The following is a 17700-nucleotide window of genomic DNA, read 5'->3' as shown; positions in this document are numbered from 1 at the left end:
GGAGACTAGCCGCCCTCCTCACCAAACAAGTCTGGTGGGGGAACCAGTTTAGTCGCCGGTGACCTGACCATGAGGCAGGTAGTACTGGGTTACATGGTACCAGTAGCATATGACATGACCTGACACACAATCTATATATATACATACATACATACATACAGCCCCATCCCCCTCCTCTCAAAAAGTTTTTTTTTCTAATATGCTGACTGGTTTTTTGATATGATAGTATCTCGCAAAATGTTTCAGAAGTTGACTCCAAACTATGTAAACAACCCCCCTTTCCTCATCTTACTTCAGTTGCATTTTGCCTAAGGAGGATAAATTACTTGGTCCCTCAACACACACACACACACACACACACACACACTTAAAAAGGAGGTAATACTAAATAGGATGTTATTATGACAAGACAGATACTACACTTCTTTCCCTCTCCTTAATTGAGTATTGAAAAATCGTATTAGTATAGTTTCCACTTCAGAAAGATATACAATCTCCATTAAATTGATTATTACTACTATTATTATCATTATTATTATTGTTTATTTATTATTTTAATTAGAAAAACAGTGTCAATCCCTTGAGGAGTCTGCACGAGAATACCAAGCCAAACATGGTGTGAGACCAGAATATAAAGAAATTGAAGTAAAAACTGGGGAGGAAAATGAATCAAATGTCTTACAGGTAAGAATGCACCTTTTTTTTAATATCAAAGAATGGTTTTCTTTTGGTGGTTTGGAGGGGTGGGGTCTTTTCTCTTCCAGATTCTGCTACTTTTATCTTTAATCTATTTTCTCACATTTTAAATTTAAAGAATAATTTTTATTTTTCTGAATTTTTGAAATGAGAATTGATAATTTGTATTATTCGAGCCTGTGGTGTAGTGGATAAAGTACTTGGTATAATTGAGTTGTAAAATTATACTCTTCTGAAAGGTGAAGGTTAAATCTTCAGTGTGGACAACACTCAAATACTTTTACCTGGTCATGCATGATGGAATGAGAGCATGCTACCTTGTGGATTGAATAAATGGTTCCGTTTTAAATTCCCTGTACTTATGCATAATTTGAACCAGACGTAACTGAACGTCTAACCGGCATTACTCGGAACATGACGTTAATCGCTGATTATGAAAGCATAACAAACGCTGCTAAAAAAAAAAAAAAAAAAAATGAACAAAACATGTAAACATAATTTTAACAGAGGAAATAAACAAAAAATAAACCAAGAAACAATAACCGTAACAAGTTTTTTGTTTTATTGTAATATAATTTTTTTACTGTAATTTGTTTTTTTTTTTTGTTTTTTTGTTTTTTTTACAGTTTTCAGAAAAGTGCTGTTACAGGTGTGTGCTACTTAATAAATTTAATGATTTTTATTTCCTTCCAATTTTTGTTTCGAAAAGTTTGTTTGCCTGATCAACGTCTTACGTCACATTACAATCAAACCCGAGCGCATGACGTCATGTTCCGAGCAAAGCTGATCGGATGCTGAGTTATGTTTGGTTCAAATTATGTACAATTACCGAATTCATGACAGCATTCTGATATTTTATGTTCAAGATGGTTGTTGTATCCTGTTGATTGACTAGCCATACTCCTCACCACTCAACCCAGGTGAAGGAAAAAGTTTATTTGTCAATAATGCGATTATGCAACTGATACATTGCATACCTGCTGAACTCAGTGATTGACTCAAACTTGCAAGCATGCATTTCTTTTGTCAAATGATGGCTATTCATCCCAATCTGTGATATACGCTGTTTACCACAAGCAGAACAACAAATTAAAGTATCAAAAGCTGGCATCCAGTTTTGGTATTATGTTTTTTCGACTGTCTTTTAATTTGTTGATGATTTTGGGCCACCTTTTCTGCCCATTTTGTTGGCTTATGCAATTTTTGTTAACAGTTTCTGCCAGATGGAAAATTGAATGGCAGTGTCTTCCAGCTGTCTTGGATTCAGATTGCTCTCTTAAATATTTTCATCAGTCACTGGTAATCCAAGAATGGTTGGCACAAATGGTCCCTTGAAATAATATGGCAAACAGGAAGTTAATTAGTCCATTTATATTGCCAGAACAAACAAGAGCATCTAACTCTGGCTTAACATGCACAGCTAATTTTATATATATATATATATATATATATATATATGCTTTTTTAGAGATGGCAAATTTTAAATTGAAATAAAATATTTTATACAAATATGTGGTTTGTTCCAAAGATTAATTTTCGGCATTTATAATTTAAATACAATTTTAGGCATATGCCCCCCCCCCCACAGTTCAACATATGTAGTGTAATCTAGAGGTCCAATTTTCACAAACTCTATGCATTAAATTAGACTGGATTTCAGCAATAACATGTTGAATGTTGTCTTCCAAGTGGTCTATTGTGTTTAGTTTATTAGCATTCGGGGAAATTATTCGATATCAAATGTTTCTCTCAGTAAATTGATAGTACTGTTTGCAGTGTGGCATTTGGCTCTGTCCTGCTGAAACCACATGATGAATTGCCAAACCAAGCTGAATTTAAAATGACCAATATTTGCCAATCTGCAATTAAAGAAATAGTTGTCAACTTAAAGTTTGCCGCCTCTACAAAACATACCTTATTCATATATATATATATATATATATATATATATATATATTATCCCTTCTTGCATCCTATTTTGTTTATCTTGTTTTCTGTTACTTTTTTTTTTTCGTTCTGAATTTTTGTTTGTTTCTCTTGATTTTACAAGAAAATTTTTTTTTTTTTTTAAATAGTTAAAATAAAAATGAATTTATTGTATTTTTCTTTTTTGTTCTTTGCAAAAGTGCAATTGCAAATTATTTGTGTTTGAAAAACCAACTCAAGTGTGGGTTGAACGAGGATGTGGCGTTCTACGATTAAACGATTTGGTAGGAAAGCATTCTGAAAAATTCCAGTCTCGAATAGGTAAGTTTTTCCGTTGACGGTTCATTTTTGATTATTAATCTAAATAGCCCTCATCCTTCCACCATTTTAGAACTCCATGCATAAATATTTGAGGACATAAGGAGCTTGATGAATAAAAACTTGTTTCCAAAATTACTAAATTCGGCATTAAATAACTCAAAAATGGTTGATATGTGGTAAAACTTAGTGTTGGAAATCTCATGTTTGGTTAACATCCGTTTTACATGTTGGTATTTGTTGGGCAACTGTTTCTGACACGTTTAACTCTCCATTGAGTTCCTTGGACATAACAGAGATGGATACATCTTCTCTCAACTAACTCAATAATCATCTCACCAGACCTTTCATACACGCCTTCAGTATTCAAACTGCACAACTTGAAGCTTGAACAATTTTCTATGAAAATCTTTTCTTCAATTGAGGCAACATTTTTATAGGTTAAATATTCTTCCTGAAACCTCTGAACTAGACATCATTTGTTATCATTATTATATTTGGTTTAATGTCTATTTTATGTGCTGACATGCATTGGATGGCTTTAAGAAATTGACTTTCAGATTAACCTACCTCTGTCTAGATCTTTATTCATCCCTCTTTATCTCGAGTCCATTTTTAGCATTTTCTCTTGTCTTAGCCTTGGTCTTCCCTTATGCACTTGGCCTGCTACTATAACTGTTCTCTGCTTATTGGTTCCCCAATTTATCGGAGAAGGACCTATGTTTTCAGTGGCTTCCGTGTATCCCTTAGTCCAGACTATTGCAAAATAAGCGTATTAGTTTTTCCTGAAATTTTACCACAAATTGTATTTCATTAAATATGTGCGCAGTAAAAAAAATTTTTTGCAAAAATTCCTGTTGCACCCCAGGGGCTCAAAAGAGGTAAAAAAAAATGGCACGTTTTGCCCCATAACTTTTGATCCATCAATTAGATTTTTCTGAAACATGGCCAAAATATGGAGCCCAATGTTCTTGATATAAATCCAGTATTGGTGATCTGGCAAAATTCTGGTTCGCATCCCTGGGCACTTGTAGTGCTAAAAACGTCCTTTTTGTGGCTCTTTTTTCATATTTCTCAACAAAAATTTGATATGTCTGACTATATAATGGTTTTTCATGGTGTTCAATTCAAATATACATGTGTTAAGGCCTGAAACTGCACAGTTTTCCATTTACACTGGGATTCAGCATATCCAAGGGCTCAAAAGAGATCAAAAAATACCCCAAAATGGCCAAAAAATGATACTTTTCGCTCCATAGCGTTTGATCCATCCATTAGATTTTTCTGAAACTTGACCAAAATGTGGAGGCCATTGTTCTTAATATTAATTTAGTATGGGTGATCCTGGCAAAATTCTGGTTCGCATCCCTCTGGAATTTTTAGGGCTAAAAAAACAAAAAATGCCTTTTTGGAGCTCTTTTTTCATATTACTCAAAAACTTGATATTTATGTCTATATAGTCGTTTTTCATGGTGCTGAATTCAAATATACATATCTTAAGGTGTGAAACTGCACCGTTTGTGCATTTTCACTGGGATTCAGCGTTTCCAGGAGCTCAAAAGGGGTCAATGCCCCAAAATTGCAAAAAAATGACACTTTTTTACCCATAACTTTTGCTCCATCCATTAGAATTTTCTGAAAGTTGGCGAAAATGTGAAAGCAACGTTGGCCCTTCACACTTCTGACATTCATCATTTCGTCACTGTTTTTTGTGGCGTCATCTCACATGCAGCACGAGAGGGAGACCACGCACACGCACGCATGAACTTTCATCCATTCTTTCAATGTGGCTAAACCATCAAAGTCTCCTGATCTACCCACATCTCCCTATACTGTACAGATTTAATCTTACTCTGAGGTCATCAAACTTAACCGTGTCTTTAATACTTTAATTACACTTCCATTCTATCATTTCTCCCTATTTATGTTCTCAAAGATCACTGACCAAATTTCATATCCACATTTCATCACATTGCATACACATGTGTGATAGACTCTTCTCTTTGTTGACAGTGGTAACATTTTGCTGATTAGGGGTATAGTCAGCTAACACACTTCCTAACTTCCAGCATGGCTGCTACCGGAAGTGGTGACAAGGCAAATCAGTCCCTTCACTTTTATTGTTCTTTAGTATTTCTATTGTGAAGAAAAGGACATTATCGAAAAGTATACAATAAAAATTAATAAAATTATACAGATAAGAATAACACTATTAGTCTTTATTAAATAGTTCATGAATTGAAAAACATTTTAAAGAATGTTTTGAATGTGTAAAAAAAAAAAAAAGAGCGCAAAAACTGTCTTAAATAATTAAAAAAATAAATAAAACTAATTTCAATAATGCTTAATTAAAATAAGACTGAAAAAACTTATTCAATGATTATTAAATAATAATAAAAAAAAAGATTGGAACAACATAAAAAAAAGTACATGCGCAAGGAAGATATAGGCGTGAAAGAAAAAATGCAAAGGAACTGATTTGCGTTGTCACGCTGGAAGTTAGGAAGTATGTTAGCTAACTGTCATCCTGATTAGTTCCTTAATATATAACATTGTTATAACTTTTAATTTGTGACCGAAGACTGTATTTTAAACTCTTTGATTTTTTAACCTAATCTGTGATTTAATTTCTTTGATTTTATCTTTTTTATTCTAGTAATGCGTTCACAGGGCAGCTTACGTGTTATACTCAACACCAAAATTTGGACCGGCATGACAGTAGAAAGAGCTAGTCAGAAAACTGTTCGTATTACTGCTGCAGATGGAGATGGCGTTAAAGTTTTTCTCATTGCTGTAAGTCATGAACTTTTAAAAATATATTTTTTAAAGATTATCTATATATGTTATTTACCTTCTTGCCAGGTTAGATACAAGGTCAATGTGGTTTTGATAAGCTAGGGCACTAAGATAAGTGCACCCTGGCCTACAAAAAATGCCTGAGCAGCTTCATCAACCTTCATCAGTAGAAGCATCTCAAAGGATTAGTAATCAACTTATCCTTTCTTAGAGGATAGGTAAAGCCTGGAAGAGTGAACCTCCTATGACTGAAGCAAATCACACTTCAGCCCAACAGCAACAAAAAGTCACTGCCTGATTGAAGAATGACGTATAATAATTCTGATTGTGTGGTTACTTCTTGCATGTGTGTTTCTCTTGTAAAAATGTAAATTTTTATTCCATCCTGGTTGGGGAGTTGAGCAGCTAGATGTTTATTCAAATTGCATTTAAATATTGGTACAGGCAGTTACACAGGAAGCTTTGGCTTTAAAATTGCAGTTTTTGTAAACTACTGTAGTCGGATTTTGAGTGCCATCTGATTCCATAAAGCTAATTTTGTTTTAATTTTCATTGGCCTAGAAAATAGAATTCTAATGGTTTTGATAATGCATTTATCTTTTCATTTTTAGATGAAGATGACACAGTGTTAAAATCTAAAGGCAGTGGTGTCAGATGAGGATGATTTGGTATAGAATTTCCCATGTATCACATATCACCATTTAAGTATGATAGTGGCCAAGGAATCATTAGAAATCAAAAGAACTGTACTATAGGTTAATCTGAAAATGGATTTAATCAGCATCAAATTGCTGCAAACCTTGGGATTCTATTTTCTACTGTTAAGTGAGTGATTTTCCAATTTATGAGTCAAAATAATATTTTCTTGTCTACGCCAATCTGGACCATCTGACAACAATCTTCATTATTGATGATAATACAGATTTCTATTTATTTCTTTTCTGTCCATATACATTTCCTTATTTAATATTTATGTCATTTCCAGGCAAATCCTAAAGACACGGATAATATCCTTCGAGCAATCGATTGGAGAATTCAACAATTAAAGACCGAAGAGGAAGAACAAATGAAATCGCGAAGCCCAGAAAAGAGGAAAATGGAATCTCAAGATTGGATATCTCCAAACAAGAAACTCAAGTAAGTTTATATCTTTCAGACCTCTGGCAGGATGCTGGTTTATCTCCGGTTATACTTTTAGCAAGACTAGAGGAAGCCTCTTGTTTTGATTAGGACTGACTTTCATTTCACATCTAAAGTGGAAGTTATTTCCAATCTGTTACAAACGTTGAAGGAATACAGAGAAAAGAGATTGAAATCACAAATTAGTTATGTTGTCAGCCCATGTCATGTATCGGACGGTCTTGCAAGCTTCTAAGCAGACTACCTACTTGTTATCAACCTCTCTTTTTGAATAATGTGATGTTATATCTATTTTTAATATCTTCCTACAGCCTAGTTAATTTTCACCAGTGGGGACAGCAGGTTGCCCTTTGCTGACTTTCCGGATGTCACATTTCTTGTTATCTAAATTTTATACTTGATGATTTAGAGAGAAGAGATTGAAATCACTAATTAGTTATACTAATTATATATCTATAGTTATACTAACTAATTAGTTATATCTTGTCAGCCCATGTCATTATACATTTTGATACATTCAGCTCTTAGAACTGACTTTCATTCCACATCTAAAATGGAAGTCCTATCCAATCTGTTGCAAAATTATTGGGCGGAGGGCAAAGAGATAAGTTCAAAATCACTAATTAGTTATATCTTGTCAGCCCATGTTGTTTTACATCCGACACATTGCATGCTTCCAAATGCACTGCCATCTGTTATCACCTTGTGTCTGAGCCATGTGACGTCATATCCATTTTTAATACACTCAGCTCTTAAGACTGAGTTTCATTCCACATCTAAAATAGAAAGCATATCCAACCTATTTCCAAAGTTGATAAAGCAATGGTTTAATCATCCTACCGCTCAATAAATGACCTTACTCCTAATGCAGTCCTTTACTTATATAAGAGTTTGATACCTTATAAGTTTTACAGATCTGGGTTATCATGCACTTTGTGTGATCCTTGTAAGAATTCACACCAGCTAATGTACGGTTCCTACTATGTGATAGAAAAAAAAGGGAGTCGGGTGCAATTCAATTTTTTTTTTTTTTTTTTTTTGTCGTACTTGTAATTATAATCGGATACACAAGATGTGCAGCTGGTATTGGTAGGTTGAAAGATGATAACAGGTTTGTATTCACAAAGTGTAAGACAATATAAGTAATCGTACGGTTCCTAATATGTGATAGAAAAAATATTTGAAAATATTGAGAACTTGAATCATAGAAACTGTGATCAAAATAAGTAGATTTGGAATTAAATGATTTAAAAAGAATTTTCATATCATCGTATTTGCTTTAACATCCGTTTTACATGTTTAGCGAATCTGTACTAAGCCTGTTGCTTTCCATTTATGTTCAAGAAATGTTTATTTACTGCTTATCTGTGAAACAATGGAAGGTCTACGTGTTGAGTAAAAAGAAAGAAATCTCTGGAAATTAAACGTCTGAGAATGAATGCTTGCAAGACGAAAGTAGTAATCAGTAGTTGTAGTGTTGGAAAGTCCCCCTGCTCAGTTTGTGGAAGGGAAGTCAGATACAACTTAATTTTTTGTGGTACTTGAAAGTATTGGTGATATAAGAATTGTAGGTTGAGAAAGGATAACCAATTTGTATGCAAGAAGTGTAAGAGAAGTCGGATGTGGATATAAAGTATATTTGGAAAATAAAGCTATTAAGGTTGTTGTTTTGTTAATTTGATGATACCATTGGAACACAGGAAGGAGCTGATACTAGTATGATTGCAAAAGTTAAGATTGGATGGAGTAATTTCAGGGAACTTCATCCATTACTAAGCTAATGTTTTAACATGATGCTTGATATGCCATAAAAAATAAAGCAACTCATTTAGATTTATTCGAGTATTGAATTTTTTTTCTGCAGTAATCAAATTGTAAATTTTTTTTTTTTTTTTTTTTTTTTTCTAATTTGATCAGGAAACTTCCGGAATTAAGTGCCAGCATCTCATCAGGAGAATCCAAATCTGTTTCCAAGGAAGAATCAGACAGCAGTGTTCTTGATCCAGAAACAGAAGGTGAGATCTGCAATTGAAAGTCATTGTGGACCGAAAGATGTGTGAGTGGCTTAATGGATGTAATCATGGAATATGTGATTGTGGAATTTTAGCCTTACTAAACATGATCATATCTGGTGTAACATAATTGAATACATTATTCTCATACGGATAAAATACACATTATTGATCATCATATCCATCATATTTTACGTGCTTGTGTTTGCTGGACAACTTTTAGAAATTGCATTTAAAACTAACTCACCTTTGTCCATGTCCATCTTTATCATTTCCTCATGTTTTCCTTGGCTTTTCCTTACCAACAGGTTCCATTATCTTAATTGTCCTACTAACCCAAGAATTCAGCTATATTTTTATTTATTTTTTTATGTGACCAAACCAACAAAGTTTCCTGCAGTGTATACATCTCCCTATACTTTCCATGTTTTATTTTCCTGTGAAATCATCAGATTTGAACCCGTCTTTAAAACACACATTGCACATATCGTTTTCGTATTATTTCTCTCCATGCAACCCTAGCCTCCAACCCTCACTAGGCAGGTTTTACATCCATCCATGCATCACAATGCATACACATGCCTGATAGGCTTTTCCCTTATGGGAACACTCTGCTGGTTAGTAATGACCCTTTCACCTTTTATATTGTATGTCTACATTTCAAACTTTCCAATTCTATCAACTGCTCAGGGTTAGAACATGTAAAGTTGACCTGAAGTTTACTTTTGGCGGCTTTGCAACGTTAGCAGTTTTTTATCCTTTAGTCCTCATTTTCCATGAGCGACGTTTCTGACAAAGCAGAAGAAATTGCTGTATTCGGGCTTTTTCAATGATTGTGAAAATAGAGGTTCTTGTCCACAATTCCCCTTATATTAAAAAACAAAAATAAAGAAAAATATTTGTATAATGTGCATACCTATGACAGAACAAAAATATCATATTCCAAAAATCACATAAATTAATCAAGTAGTTTTATTTTTAAACAAAATCAAATTTTATTAGTATCAGAGAAGTGATTCTCATTTGCCATTTTGAAAAAAAAAAAATTTAAAAAAAAACAAAGGGAGATAACTAAACTTACTAGAGTTATGTTGTAATGCCTATGAATTCCCATTAATCACTTAAAAATGATGTTCTGTATAAAAATAAAACTATTTGATCAATTTACATGATTTTTGGAAGATATCTTTGTTTCTTCATGGATATGTATATCAGACAGATTTTTCTTTATTTTTCTTTTTTAAATACTGGTGCTACCAGATCAGACTGTCTTTTGGCTTCCTGAGACGAAGTGCACCTACATTGATGTTTTTTTGTTTTCTGATCTTTTTTGTAAAACTTAATTTTGTTCTGCAAAAACAAAAACAAAAACAAAAGCCCCTCTCCCTCCCCTTTTTTATTCCCCCCCCCACTCCCAGACCCTGTCGGTGGAGTATCAGAATACACCGACTGCCCCCCTGCAGAGAATAAAAGTCCCTCAAGTGGGCCACCTGTTGGCCGTAGGTGGCGACCCGTAATGCCTTAGAACAGGACCCTGGTGGCTGAGCAACTCCTGACCTTGGAACCAAATGGCCGTGATTTAGCAACACTCCACTTTGGCCCTTACTTCGGCTAGACGGCCGGTCGGGCAAGCTCGACTCGACCAACCGGCTAGTCATGACAGTCCCTAATAATAGTAAACCCCCATAAAGAGAAACACAAACACATTATACTCATATAAAAAATTAAAAAAAAAAACACACACACACATACTATCATTAGAAGGCGATGGCAAGGGCCAATCAGATGGTGAAAACTGATGCTATTGACAACTAACCCTTTCTACACCTTGCTGGGTCCAAGGAAATGAAAAAAATCGTCATAAGCAGCTATACTCACTGTTTGAGTATATCATCATTGTATCCCTGAGATGCTTGGGCGAATGGGTTTCCCCCCAACCATCTCCCAATTTAGGGCTCCGAGGAGGGTGGGGAGCAAGGATGATGAAAAAAACAAAAAATATTCTATGGCTTCCAAAAAAATTAAAAGGCCCCATCCAGATAGCGATGAAGATGAAAACAAACTTTCCGGAGTATATAATCTTGGAATCGCAAGATAACACACAAATGTCCCCATTCAAAATCGAAAAAATTATCAACAAAAATCTGAACACAAAACAAATTAAAAAATGGAACTTTACTTATACAAGTATCTACTAAAAGTAGTGCCGAAGAAATTTTAACATGGACAAAGTTCCATGATATAAACATCAATGCCTACCCTCACAAAACCCTCAACACCTCAAAGGGAGTCATCAGATGTTCAGAACTAAATACCTGCTCTCTAGATGAAATAAAAACAAACCTAAAAAATCAAAAAGTTATAGATACTAAAAGAATTACAATAAAAAGAAACGAACAAACAACACCAACACATACATATTAACTTTCAATACTCCCACTCCACCAACTGAACTCAAGATTGGATATATTAACATTAAAGTAGAAACATATATCCCCAGACCACTTCGCTGCCTAAACTGCCGAAAATTTGGCCACTTCAAAGAATACTGCACCAGGAAACAGTATGCCCAAAGTGTAGCAGTAACGAACACCAGGAAACAGAATGCCAAGGAAATACAAAATGCCAAAACTGTGGAGAGAACCATCCAGCATACTCATCACTCTGCCAAAACTGGATCAAAGAAAAAAAAATAAATGACTCAAATATACCAAAAACATAAGTTTTACTGAAGCCAGGAAAATGATTGAAACAGCCACCACAACAGAACCAACTAGATCATACGCAGGTGCAACCAAAAATCAATTAAAAACAATAGAAAACACTGAACTAAAGGAAATCTCTACCCTCATAAAATCACTTTGTGAACTAGTTGAGACATTGAGGGCCACCTTACGGCAACTGCCGTCAACTCCAGCTGTACATGGAAATAACTACCAAACAGTTGAGAGTAAAATCCCACCAGATCCCAAAAATCAAACACAATCCTCTAACAAAAAACCCACACAAACTGAAAACATCCCAAAATCAAAAGAACACTCGCCTAGTACCCTCCGCAAAGGAAACAGAAAAGAAGAAAACCAAACAGTAGAGATTCAAAATAGATTCCAAATTCTAGAAAAAATGGAAACCGAAAACACCCTGGAAAAAAAAATAGAAACCAAACACAAGTAATCAAGAGGGAAAAAATGAGCAAAAACCCAAAACAGCAACATCCCAAGCAAGATCCAGATCAACGTCCAGATCCAAACAAAAATAAGAAAAAACCCTCGAAAGCCATGAAGTCATGGAGATTGAGGAATTCAACAACCCAAAACAAAAGAAAGAAAATATAAACCATGGCTAACAAAATCCTACAGTGGAACATAAGAGGATTAAAAATTAATATCGAAGAAATACAAATACTTATCAAATCCCTATGTCCCGCAATAATTTGCCTACAGGAAACACACTTAAAAGGAAATGACAAAATTAACATAAAACACTACTCAATATACAAATTATCATGCAAAGCCACCGGTGGATCATCAATACTGATAAACGAAAACATTCCACACAGCAAAGTGAACTTAAAAACAAATATTCAAGCTGTTGCAATAACTGCAACACTACACAAAACAGTAACCCTGTGTTCACTCTATATACCACCAAACGAAACAATAAACGAAACAGAATTAAACAATATAATCAAACAACTACCTAAACCTTTTCTACTACTGGGAGACTTCAATAGTCACAATATATGGTGGGGCAGTAAAAGAAAACAACAAAAGAGGCCAAACCATAGAAAAAATAATTAACCAAAATGATCTATGCCTACTCAACAACAAAGAGAATACATACATGCACCCACCAACGGGAACCCTATCAGCAATCGATATAACTCTATGTGACCCAACTATATACATGGATTATAGCTGGAGAACACATAAGGATACATGCGGAAGTGACCACTTCCCAATCATAATAGAAAATGAGAATCCCAAACTAGAAGACAAAACACTTCGCTGGAATTTACAAAAGGCAAATTGGGAAAATTTCCAAAATACATGTCAACACAGATTAATACCTGAAGCGAATCCTAACTTAGAACACATCACATACTTCAGCAATACCCTACTCACAATAGCCGAGGAGAACATACCAAAAAGTTCCACTCCTACAAAATATAACCAACCCTGGTACAATAAAGAATGCAAAGAAGCTATAAGAGCCAGACGTGCAAACCTAAGGAAATTCAAAAACAGTCCAACGAAAGAAAATTTGGACACCTATAAAAACAGCAAAGCCAAAGCACGGAAAACTATCAAAGAATCAAAACGGAACACGTGGAAAGACTATGTAACAAAAATTAATCAAAACACAAAACCCAAAAAATTATGTGAGATGGTCAGAAAAATAGCAGGAAAAAATACAAAGAACCCTATTAAACACCTTATATGCGACAACACGAAGATTACCGACAAACAAAATATCGCAAATAAATTAGCAGAACAATTCTCAATGAACTCATCATCAAAAAAACAAAATAAAAAATTCCAAGCTATAAAGAAAAATGAAGAAAAAATAAAAATAAACTTCAAATCAAAAAATGAAGAAAACTACAATCAATTATTCAACAGTGCAGAACTAGAGGAGGCAATAAACAAATCTCACGATACAGCAGTCGGCCCCGACGAGATCCATTATCAATTCCTCAAAAAACTAGCAAAACCATCACTGGACTGACTACTTATTACAAATTTACAATGAGATATGGATAACTAACAGCATCCCAAAAAACTGGAAGCAGGCAACAGTAATCCCAATACCTAAACCAAAAAAAGATCATACAAACCCAACAAACTACCGACCCATTGCACTCACTAGTTGTTTGTGCAAAACTTTTGAGAGAATGATTGATGAAAGGTTAAATTGATACTTGGGAAGCAAAAATCTAATTACAGAAAGCCAGTCAGGTTTCAGGAAAAATAGAAGCCCCACCGACCACTTAATAAAACTGGAAACACGCATAAGAGAAGCATTTGCAAAAAAAGAACATCTAATAGCAATTTTTTTTGACATGCAAAAGGCGTATGACACCGCTTGGAAATACGGAATCCAAAAAGACCTGTATGAACTAGGACTTAGGGGCAGAATGCCAGAAATTATCAGAAATTTCTTAACAAATAGAAACTTCCAAGTACGGATGGACAACACTTATTCAGTCCAAAAAGATCAAGAAATGGGTGTCCCCCAAGGCAGTATCCTGTCTGTCACCCTCTTCAACATTAAAATAAACAATATCATAAAAAACATAGACCCAGGAATTGAAAACACCCTATACATGGACGACCTACTTATATACTACCAATCTAAATATATACAAATAGCCGAACGCAAACTACAACTCTGTCTGAATAAAATAAACAAATGGGCCAAAGAAAATGGATTTACATTCTCAGAGGAAAAAACTAAATGCATCCACTTTTGCAAATTATGAAAATTCCACCACGACCCCAACCTGAAACTGGATAACAAGAACATCCCACTCACCGACCAACACAAATATTTAGGTATTATATTCGATAAAAAATTGAACTTCATACCACATATAAAATATTTAAAAGCAAAATGCCAAAAGACAATGCAATTGATCAAAGTCCTAGCACACACCGATTGGGGTGCAGACAAAGTCACATTATTGAAACTATACCAAACTCTAATCAGATCTAAAATGGACTATGGATGCTTCATCTATGGAGCAGCAAGGAAGTCCTACATAAAAGAACTAAATACAATCCCATCATCAAGGATTAAGATTAGCCTTGGGAGCATTTAGAACCTCTCCAGTAGAAAGCCTCTATATAGAGGCCCATGAGCCTCCACTGATTCTAAGACGACAGAAGTTAGCACTACAATATTACCTAAAGCTGGTATCATGTCCAACAAATCCTGCATACCAATGTACCCTCCACCCACAATACACACATCTCTTCAACAAGAAAGAAAATATCATCAAGCCCTATAGCCTCCGGATAAAAAACCTTCTCACAGAAGCCCAAATGGACACTACAAAAATACATAAATATAACAAATCAAAAACTCCACCCTTGATGATCAAACAACCACACATAATATTATAGGTCACACTCACATCACCCACTCACATCTACTAAAAGGGGAAGAGACACCAAACTGTATAACGTGTCAAGAACCCTACACAATACACCATATACTGACAAACTGCATTGACCTTGAACAAATCCGAACAAAGTATTACCAAGAAAACAATCTAAAAACAATATTAAGCAAGATTGATCCCCAGAAAATTATCAATTTTCTGAAAGAGATTAAAATATACTCAAAAATATAAGGAAAGACCCCCCCCCCCAAAAAAAAGAAACCAAAAAAAAAACATTAAAAAGAACAAACCAATATTTAACACAACATAACGAACCTTTCGGCATTAAATGACCCCAAAGTGGTTGATATGCCGTAAAACAGAACAAACAAACAAACCTTTTTTAACTTATTTAAATATAAAGAGAATTCTGGACAAGAACCAAACTATACAGATGTATACCTTTGTCAAATACTACTTATGACTCAGATCGTGTTTAGGAAAGCTGGAGATATGCACATAATTATAAAGATAACTAAAAACAGTTACATGGTTACTAATGATATCTAACCTGCATTGTCCAGGAATAATGTCATTGTCGTTTAAAAAAATTTAAATCTATAAGTCTTGAAGTAATGAAAAACAACAAAAAAAAAGCTTAATATTTCAGGGAAATAACATGTCTTTACCTTTTAAAGAAAAATAGGAGTTGGATATTCCTTTTTCTGAGTGTTTTTGGGTAATTATTTAAAGTGGTCTCCATTATAATAATGTTACTTGCTGGAATAATTATCTTTGGAAATTAGCTAAAGCAGGTTATATTATTTTAGTGCGAAGAATATGTGAAAGAATAAAAAGGAAGAAATCGGAATTGAATATCAATTTGTCCCATCCATTTCTTTTTAGGTTAAAACATGGAAAATCAGACTCAAATTATAAATTAGGTTTCGATTTTGATGAATAAATGTTAACTAGCATTTGTTATTAGTAGGGCTAGGACAACAGCATATTCTTTTCCTTGTTTTGACTCTCGAGTGTATATTCATTGATATCTTATATGCTTTTATGCATGGTGATGTGGTTCTCGTTTGATTGTCTAACCTTGTCGGATATATACTCGAGAGTAAAGACAATGAAAAGACTTGTCCTGGCCCTGGTTATTAGTTATTTGGATTGTCCATCACTATAGAAGTCTGAATTTCATAAAAAAGAAAGAAAGAAAATGCTTACATGTATCTCTATTTGATAATATGATGCATAGTTCCAATTCTACTTAACTGTTGGCTCTTTGTGACTTAATGTTGATTTTAGAAAATGAAAAGGTTTATTTTATTGTCGGTTAAATTTACATTTTTATTTAAACGTATTTGAACAACTTTTAAAAGTTTAGAAACGAAATGAAACAATATTTTGTAATTTGTTTCGCTCAAAATTTTAAGCTCCTCTCCACTCCTGTGTGTCCGAACCCTCTTGCCTACTCCCTGTGTGTCCAGCTCCTCTTGCCTACTCCGTGTGTCCGACCCCTTTTGCTGCTGCTGCTCTTTTTCTTTCTGCTCCTTTGTGTTCTCTCTCTTCTTGCTTTTCCGTGTCCCCTCCACATATTGTCTCCATTTCACTTTGCTCTTGAATTGAAGATCAGTTTTCATATTGTACTCTAAATTTATAACAATATTCAATACTAACTTTTTTCGATTCAATCACTCAAATATTACAACATGTAATTCTAAGCATTTAGAGAACGAATGACTTTTTTCAGCTTGACTATCTAATTTACATAATGTGTTTGTATACATCTATGCATGGTTTATTCTCCTCTGTTTCCTCCGTCTTCCTTTTTCTTTTCATATTACTTAAATTTAATTTTCTTTTTTCAGCTTCAAATGAAAGCTACACTTCATCCCAGACTGTCAGGTCAGAATCCGACTAAGAGACGAGGATTGTAGGAGATGAAATTCCAGCGCCACCTGCTTGACATGACCCATGGATTGCAGATTAGCTGTCCTTCATTTATTGATACTCAGACAACAAGATTAAAAAATAAATTTTAAAAAATAAGTTTTAAAAAATAAAAATAATTTCAAAAATGGACCTCATATTGGATATCGACCAATCATTTGAATAGGATCAGGGGACAGAGGATGTTATTGAAGGGGCCGATCATTAAAACCAATAATAAAAAGCACCTGTGAGTGAGGAGTAATGTTGTGTTGCTTGTTCGTATACATTGGAAAATTTTCTTTTTAGATGCGGAACGGGAGAAACATCGTGCATATTTTCTGTGTTAAGAAAACACTTTTAATGTCGAGAAAATCATGCTGATGTGTGCGTATGTATTATGTATATTGCCCACATGTCTCTTTACCTTTGGTAGAAATTTTGACTGAAGTGGGAAGGAAGGGGTGCATATGGTGTGAACTTAATAAGAATTTGACCAGATAAGTCATTAAGTGAGCGTTATAAAAAAAATCTATTTAATTTTTTTTTTTTTTTTTCATTTTTTTTTTTTCATTTTTTTTTTTTTCATTTTTTTTTCATTTTTTTTTTTTCATTTTTTTTTCATTTTTTTTTCATTTTTCTTTCATTTTTTCTTTCATTTTTTTCTTTCATTTTTTTTTTTCATTTTTTTTTCATTTTTTTTTCATTTTTTCTTTCATTTTTTCTTTCATTTTTTTCTTTCATTTTTTCTTTCATTTTTTCTTTCATTTTTTT

At 34.0% G+C, this 17700-nt stretch overlaps 1 protein-coding gene across 11 annotated transcripts in view; it reads left to right on the top strand.

The window, feature by feature from the left end:
• The window catches only part of LOC145261156 (uncharacterized), a 124129-nt gene extending 106938 nt beyond the window's left edge, over nt 1-17191 (top strand). For all 11 annotated transcript variants that reach the window (XM_080119473.1, XM_080119475.1, XM_080119469.1 and 8 more), the window contains 6 exons: nt 563-684; nt 2823-2943; nt 5597-5733; nt 6722-6873; nt 8794-8891; nt 16866-17191. In XM_080119473.1, coding sequence (XP_079975599.1) covers nt 563-684; nt 2823-2943; nt 5597-5733; nt 6722-6873; nt 8794-8891; nt 16866-16918 — 683 coding nt within the window. In that variant the 3' untranslated portion in view covers nt 16919-17191. The remainder of the gene's footprint in view (nt 1-562; nt 685-2822; nt 2944-5596; nt 5734-6721; nt 6874-8793; nt 8892-16865) is intronic.
• The last annotated feature ends 509 nt before the right edge of the window (nt 17192-17700 follow it).

Source organism: Euprymna scolopes, chromosome 37 (assembly GCF_053919585.1).
Source record: "Euprymna scolopes isolate OS-2025 chromosome 37, ASM5391958v1, whole genome shotgun sequence".
NCBI lineage: Eukaryota > Metazoa > Mollusca > Cephalopoda > Sepiida > Sepiolidae > Euprymna > Euprymna scolopes.
Note: the sequence above shows the minus strand (reverse complement) of the source record. Positions and strands in the feature narration are given on the sequence as shown.